General features: G+C 38.1%; 1 protein-coding gene across 2 annotated transcripts in view; it reads right to left on the bottom strand.

The window, feature by feature from the left end:
* The window catches only part of LOC127420861 (enhancer of filamentation 1-like), a 43,608-nt gene that overhangs the window by 13,465 nt on the left and 21,597 nt on the right, over positions 1-8,546 (bottom strand). For both annotated transcript variants that reach the window (XM_051663443.1, XM_051663442.1), the window contains exon 2: positions 5,941-6,339. In XM_051663443.1, the coding sequence (XP_051519403.1) occupies positions 5,941-6,333 (393 nt within the window). In that variant the 5' untranslated portion in view covers positions 6,334-6,339. The remainder of the gene's footprint in view (positions 1-5,940; positions 6,340-8,546) is intronic.

Raw genomic sequence — 8,546 nt, 5'->3', positions numbered from 1 at the left:
TAAATTAAGACCACAATTTGGCTATGTTCAGACTGCAACTAAAAATCCAATTTTTTGCATATCCAGATTGAATTCAGAGGAGTTTTGATAGTCTGGACAGCAAAAAAAAAAAAAAAAAAAAAAAAAAATCACATGAAATCATGGTCCAAGGTGGTTTCAAATGTGATTCAAATCAGATTTTTTTCAGATGCGTCTCAGTCCGGACACTCTGGCTGCTCAAATCGGATTTCAACTGGTCTTTTGCGTCACTCAACGATGACGTCAAAAATCGGTGACTGCAGCACGGAACATCATAATATTTACCAGTCTCCTCCGTCGCTGAGTTTTTCTTGCATCACGACTGGACAGGGCGCTTATTTGGAGAGCGAGATAATGCACTTCCATTTTTCCCGCATCTGTTTTGAAAGCATCGTCACATGGGTACGCCTACGTCGTTACCAAAGCAACCCATGCACATAGGTTGGTTATGTCTGAATGCGCTAATCTGATTTGATCACTTGCAATTAATAGTGCGGACAGTCTGCCTGAAAAGATCTGATTTGAGAAAAAGTCAGATTTGCCTGCAGTCTGAACATAGCCTTTGTGACTAACTCCTAGAGCTTTTAAGTTACATTCAACTAACTTTGCACAGACCTTCAGACTGTTCTGGAATAGTGTCGTTTCTGGTGAATTATGGTTTTCGCACAGCAGACGATCAAAATGCCACATCTACACATATCTGTTTTTGTTTTAAAACACATTGACATTGCTATTGCTGCAATCACATCATGTCGGAATTACTGTAATTACGAGTCGGCAACTCGGAGGTTCTACTCAAAGCCGTTCACATCCTCAGACCTCATAATTAAGGCAACACTTATAATGCCAAAATGGCTTTTTTGTTGATAACAGTAAAATGTTTATCACTTCATTAATTCACCTATATATGTTTTTTTACAAAATGTTTAAGAACACAAAGAAATGCTCCAGGCATCAATAGCATAATAAAATAGCATATTAAACAGAAATATGTTCACTACCTGTAACTGTTGAGGCCACTGCCATATTTATTCTTTTCACATGACGTCACGACTGTCAGAGTCAGAGCTTTCACAGAATTCAGAGTTTACAACTTGTAATTACGAGCTCTATGAAGACGTGAACGCTTTTTACAAGTCAGAATCTCGTAATTACGGTAATTCTGACATGACGAGAACGCACCATATGTTTACGTCTCCACACTGGAACAGTGTTTTCGAATTACTTTCAAAAACGTCCTCCATAACTGCAAAATTTGGAAAACAATGACATTGAGAAACTGAAAACTGATTACGGATTAACGTGGACGTGGCCAAAGACTTTTAAAACTCCAAATATAAAAAAAATTCAAATGTAAACAAACCCATACAAGGCCTCTTAATGTGCTCTAAGTTGCTCTCTTTATTACTTTGTCCATCTGAGTTACTTCAAGACTTGTTAAACTTTATCAAGCCAACATCAAAATTTTCCATGACACATTTCGCTTATTCAGTTTTTTATCTGGTGAAATTACAGACTTTAGCTTTAAACGATTCGAATCTACTTGGCAACAATGGATGTTTGGTCAAAAAGATGGTTCCTCTGATTGAACAAATCACCCTTTTTAGCCATTTCAAAACAAATACATAAATACCGAAATATACACAAATCTCGTGAAGAGGTTAAAAATAGCGAGATGTATTTTATCACCCAGCCCTACACCATGAAATCTTTTGAAACATTTGAAACAGCAAACACAGAATTTTTAACTGATGGCACATAATGCAACAAGGAAACTAGGAAAACAAATCTAGTTGCTAATAAACTAGCAAACACTGAGTCACAGAACTAATGTCTTACATTTTAGCAGCTACTACAGATTTCCTCAGAAGGGTGTGGTGGTTTGTGACCAGCCTACGCTTCCAACAAATCTTTAGGATATCTCCTAGAGACAGAGATGTACAAACAAAAAATTCTGGCATAGCCATCTCAGACAAGACGTAAGGAGAAATAATCATGGTCAGGGATGATAACAGACAGTACATTATGATTTATGATATGACTCATAAAGAAATGTTAATCCTAAAAAACACCTTAAAAAAAACAGCTCAGAAAGTGGAAGAAATCAGACGCACACATGAATTAAAGTTAGCTTACTGAAAAATGAAAGTTCTGTTGTCATTTACTTTCATGATATAATATATAAAATATCATATTTTGTGTTCCACGGAAGAAATACAAAAATCTGGAATAACATGAGAGTAAATGAACAGAATTTTTATTTTTGGGTGAACCGTCCCTTTAAGTGACACTTTCTAGTTCATGTTTTTAAGCTGGAATGTTGTGCGTAAAGTCTTAACCATGCCACCTCCACAAAAAGATGTGATGAATGCTATATTATTCATTAGAATAGTGTCAATATCTGATGTCAGCCAAACTCTAGGTACTGACGGGACAAATATCTCATCTCTTCCCATAAGGACCAGCTCTGTGAAGGACATTGTGTGGTTGTGTAAATCATTGAGACAGCCCTTGCTTGGGCAAGGCTTTGGCTGGCATGAATAGTGCATCTGTGGGCAGCTTTAGATCACTGTACCCTACGGGTCAAGCCGGGACAGAACCACCCTACTCAACAGAGCCAGTCTTTAGTAAACCAAACCTTACAGTGTGTCATTATGCACCCAAATACTGCACAATGCCAGCACTAAACACATCATACACAAGCTATGGGCCTTAAGGGGGTCGCACACCGGACGCGTCTGGCGGACGACATGGCGCTTTCTAAAATTCTCGGCATATGTCGGCGACGGCCAGCTACGACTCCGGAGGCTGCTCAAAATTCACCACAGAGTGCATATTTTCCATTAAATTCAACCCAAATCATTATCAAAGGACAAATCATTTACTTTAGCGTTCTGCTTTCTTGAAGAAGGGAAAAACCCTTGGTAACTTTTGTGTGTACTGTCTTCAACCTGAACCGCATCGACGTGCCCCGTGTTTGATAACAGTGCCGTGTCCTAGATGTGACGCAGCATGGCGCTTCTCATCCGGTGTGCGACCGCCTTGATTTTAACTGTACGACAATACAGCTAGACACTTTCTGGAATCAAATGAAACATTCTAGAACTTAAAATGCAAGAATTAGAATATGGTATTCACATGTTCAGAAGGTGGTGCTTGACCATGCAAAACTCACAGCCATGATGCTACGGTATTATGGCCAGTTGTCTGGGCATTACAATGCATTTGCAAAGATGATTTAAGTAATGGTTTTTAATGGTGAGATTACTTTGAAATGTAACCTAGCAAGCACGTCTAATAATAAGAATTTGTTTAAATGGCCAGATAAGTACGAAATTGCATGGATTATTCTTCAGAAACAAAAGATCTCAACTGCACTCATCTTCATTTTCATTTTCAATAGATCAGAGAAGGTGATTATTGTGATTGTACAGCACAGGAAATCAGAGCAGGAAAGAAACAGGAAACTGTTATTTTTGTTGCACTTTCCGCTATGCCACACCTTTGTAAAACACTTTAAGAATCACCCATATCAGATGAACATAAACTGAACACTGTATTTACAGATGTGGGCACACCCTCTTACATCATGCCTAGATCTGACCAACTGTAATGCCAAACTCATTGCAAAACAACAAACAAGGTGTGCCATTACTCTGTATGCCAACTAACAAAACTAACAAATCTTACTTAGCCCAAGATAAGCCAACAAAACCCTGATTTAATGCAAACAAAACTGCTTTTAAAGAGTGATCTCAAGATCATCTGTGGTGGACGGGGTGTAACCTTGACCATCAACACTCCCGAACTCCAAACCTAGTTATTCGAAATCCTTAAAGGAGTATACTGGGGTTCAATACAAGTTAAACTCAGTCGACAGCATTTGTGCCATCATGTTGATTACCATGAGAATGTATTTCGTTAAGTCCCTCTTTGTTTTGTTTTTTTAAACGAGCAAACATTTGGGTTACAGTGAGGCACTTCCAATGGAAGTGAACAGGGCCAATCCATAAATGTTTAAATACAAATGGTTTCAAAAGTATAGCCACAAGATGTAAACATGATTTCAGTGTGATAAAGTCGCTTGCTAACCTTTTCACTAACTAGCCTCATTGTAACCTCGATTTCTGCTGCTTTTTTTTTTTTTTTTTTTTTTTTTTTAAAGATAAGGAGCGACGGGTAGAAATATTTTTTTGTGGTAATCAACATCATGCACAAATGCTGTTGGTTGAGCTTAACTTGTTTTAATAATTTTTTTTTATTAAAAAGTAAAAAATTTGTTTCATTGTGCAGCCCTACACTGTCTCTTGAAGTGGGTCAAGAAGCACTATAGATGTGGTCGGTACATATTAAATATATGGGTGAGATATTCAGAGGAACATTCATAAACAGCCTACAACTGTTGCAAGAAAATAAGGTGACACAGTTTTTAATGACACACAAAATCCCCTTCCTCTCTCTTAAACACACACACGCTCCATTTAGCTGCAGTATTGGCAATATCAGCATGTTCAGTAGTCCGATCTCCTCTATTTATTTTCCTTTACACTGTGGCTTTCCTGTTCAGCGAGCGTCAGTGCAGTCCAATGCATTGTCAGGACGTTACAAAACAGCTAAACTTAAAGCGTGCAGCATTTCAGTTCCAGAACGGCCTCTGGCTGGACACAAAGACACTTTTAATCTGGACTAAATATTTAAGATTCTGCACTATTTCTAGGTCTCTAATCAAATGCAATCAAATTTGTGACATTGATCATGTTAACTTCTTGGCAGCAGCTATTTGCACTAAGTGCAACAAAAAGCATCTTCTTTGCTACATGCATAGTGTTAGATGCTATTTGCACCCCGGTGCAAATAGTGGCAGGTACCATTTGCACTCAATTAAATAATAACATACAATATAGGGGCATCACTGCAGTGTGTTTTATTGTGTTTATTTAGAGTCCCACAGACACCCTACACCAACCCATAACCCTAACCCTAACCTTACAAAAATGAACCATGGTTTTACTACAGTAACAATAGTATCACCATGATATTTTGTAGTACAATCATAGTAACCACAAAATTAAAATATGGCTACTATATTAACACCATATTACAGTAGTAACACCATAGTTAATTACATAAAAACTATGGCTTATATGGCTTACGATATTTGATGGCTAATTTAGATACCACAATGAAATACTAACTTATTTTAATAAACATTGTTTCAAGTTATCAAGTAATTAATCAAGACAAATAAACACAAAATAAAAAGTAAGAACAAAGAAACAAATTAAGAAAACAATGCTTTGTTTTTAACTGCAGAATCAAGTATTTAGAGATTTAAAAACGTAAAGTTTAATTAAACTTTATTACTTAAATTACTAGTCTTCACAGTATGACATTATGGTAGATCACAATCAACAAAATGAGAATCCCTGGCATAGCTTTTAAATTTCATAACAAAATTCTATCAAATTGAATTGTGTAATGTTTAAATTAAATTAATAAAACTTATATATATATAAATATTTACCTAGCCCTATAAATTGTACCAGTGGTACCAGTATATCAAAGTACAGCATTACCAGTATATACAGTACAATTTTGCACATTCATATGAATCTGAAAGCACCCTACACCAAAAATAACATACCTTGTCAACATATGCCACGTTCACCACAAGTGCCAATGTAATTACTAAGCGAGAGGTGAATGTCTCCATCTTTCTATTTTCAGAACATCTACACACATACATGTTCGATGCACTAAGACTGCGTCTTTTAGCACAGTCAACAGCATGCGCATGCACTAACGATGAATAACGCAAAGAACGCATAATGTACCGATGATGAAATTTGAGTCAAACGCTTTGTACGTAAGACGTACCAGCACACGGAAAGCCAAAGTATACTTTGGCCTTAAGGCTCCTACCTTGCAAGGAGTTCCATCCACAGCTAGTGCGCTTCTCTGTGGCACCTTATGCATGTCGTTTGACGGGGGGATCTGGTAGATACCTTGTCCTTGAGGGCTCTGGTGGGAAGGGGGCACTTGGTATATACCCTGAGCGGTAAGTGTTCTCTGCTGATGGGCGTATCCCTGTGGAGGGGAGGGGGAGGGGGAGGAAGATGTCTGTCCATCAAACATGGGTCCAATAAGCAGTTTGAGGCGGTTGCCAGGGGCGATGCCCTGGCGACCGTGGAGCGAGCAGAGCCACCATCCCTCCAGGCCACCAGTGTTCTGCTCGATGACGGTCAGGATGTCACCCTTCCGGAATGCCAGCTCTTCCAGGGATTCTGGGACGTTGTCGTACAATGCCTTAGCCATCAGATTCTGTTAAAAGAAAAGAAATAATCTTTCGTTGAATTTCCAAAATAATGCTTCCGATGATCAGTTTAAGTGTCAGAGTGCAACCGCTAGTCAGCGGCTCAATCTGAGTATTGAATCATTTGTTTAATGTTTTCACAGTCAGTGATGCATGCTTTTGGTATATTTCATGATTACACATGGTGATTTTTGGACATATTTAGTGGGTTCTTATGGTCTGAGATTTAAAGTAACCTCCCTGTAATACCACAATTTGATGGCTAAAAAACATCCCAGTAACTCTATCCATGTAGTATAGCGGTCTGCTGGGAGTTTCCTTCAAAAGTAGCCGTTTCATCCACAGTGCTTCAATAATAACTCAACGGCTGTCCGAGTCGACCCAGATCAAACTAGGAAAAATAATCATAAAATCTGCTCAACCACTCAATAGCCAAAACATTTCTCCAAGGGCCATGCTGAAAAACCATTTGTCGGTCAGTCATTTAAAACCGCTAGGAGATAAAAAGGTAATGTTGTGCCAGGACACAGAATAAGATCATTTCAGATCATGTCTTCAAATATGTATGAGGTAAAGATTTAATAGACATTCTACAGTGTGTTTGAATTTTTAATTTTAGTGAATTGCTGACTACAATTTCAGAAAGAGGGAATTACAACCATATTCACAAGCTTGTGATTCAATTCGGTTCAGATAAATTGAAATTCAATCCATTTTCAATTCAAATTTAAAGGAATATTCTGGGTTCAATCAAAGTCTTTTTAGCAAGTCAGTCCACTTGGCGGCCATCTTTGGAATGCTCCCTGGCAGCTATTTTCCATTGTAAACAAGCGGCATACAAGTGCAGTTCATGTCTACTTGAATGGGAAAAGACCGAAATTTCCAAAACGGTTGGTCAAGATTACGATCAAAGAACATATTTCAAATAAGCAGTAAAATTTGACAACATTGGTATCATAAATTGTGCTTCTTAACCTCAGATTACGGTAAAAAACGAAAATGTCCCAGCTTGTATAGCTAATGCGCATGCACATTCTTGAGTTGATTGACAGGCAATGTCCGTATGTAGAAGCTGATTGTTTTTTGTTTTTTTACTTGTAAGGCAGGACTTCCTTTCTACATCTGTTGACCGTTGGGCGTTCCAATTTCTCCCATTCATTTCAATAGAAGTGGCCGGTCTCTGCTAAGTAGTCTCTGGTTTGATAAAAGTGAAGCTCTGAGTTCAGTGGGCCTTGTGTTTTCACATTTATAAGGTATTCAGGGTGTAAATTAGTGGTCGACTGATATGGGTTTTTCAATGGCCGATCCTGAAATACAGAGGGCAGAGTTGCCAATTACCAATATAATGTTATAAAGTTAGAATACAATAAATAATAATTAATAAAAGCAATCGAGACATGCACAAAATAAAAATTCTCTAACCTTTCTTTTACACAATATTAATCAAATTCACTCAAAAACATTTGAAAACAGAAAATGTGCTTTATCCGTTGACAAGGCTGTCACCAGAATTTTACAAAAGGCACAATGGTGAAACAGTTATCAGGTGATGACTATAATCTCTAAACTGCCAAAAACGTCATTATATCGGTTATTATATCGTCTATCCAACATGTATTGTCTATCACATGTGTAAATAGTGCTACACACACTATCTTCACTCTGAACAGTGTGTCTATCAGCTTTTCCTTCAGTTCTATCTTAGTAGAGCATGTGTGTGCCTTCGTGTGCTTTTCCCACAATGCTAAGTAAACTGGTTCCCACGTGAACCTTCCTGTTTGAGCAGCATCATTATCTCTGATTGTGCGTCTGGTCGCATGGCTTTTGTCTTACATTCATGGCCTCGGTTACCCGCATTAGGGCATGATAACATCCCCAACCCGGAGGGAACCACAGCGCGCTAATACAGTGAGCTTAAGTACGTGACCTCTAGAGTCACTATTGTCTAATAGGAGCGTTTTGTGTTTGTGTCTTCCATTCAGCTAGTTGAAGGCTTATCTGCTCAGAAACAATACAAAAAAGCACATAATGCATTGAACAGGAAGCAGCTCTAGTAGGGAACCAAACAAGGCATGAGAAGACATTACTAAGTACAGTATGTTTTTAAACAATAAAGACCATGTATTTTGAACGTTTAAAGAAAGTGCGAGTGTGAAAATCTCACCGCCAAGATGTTAGGATGTTCTGGGTGGTTGTCAGGGAATTGATATGTGGT

Source organism: Myxocyprinus asiaticus, chromosome 30 (assembly GCF_019703515.2).
Source record: "Myxocyprinus asiaticus isolate MX2 ecotype Aquarium Trade chromosome 30, UBuf_Myxa_2, whole genome shotgun sequence".
NCBI classification, from domain to species: domain Eukaryota; kingdom Metazoa; phylum Chordata; class Actinopteri; order Cypriniformes; family Catostomidae; genus Myxocyprinus; species Myxocyprinus asiaticus.
The sequence above is the reverse complement of the archived record's forward strand: the minus strand, read 5'-3'. Positions and strand labels throughout refer to the sequence as shown.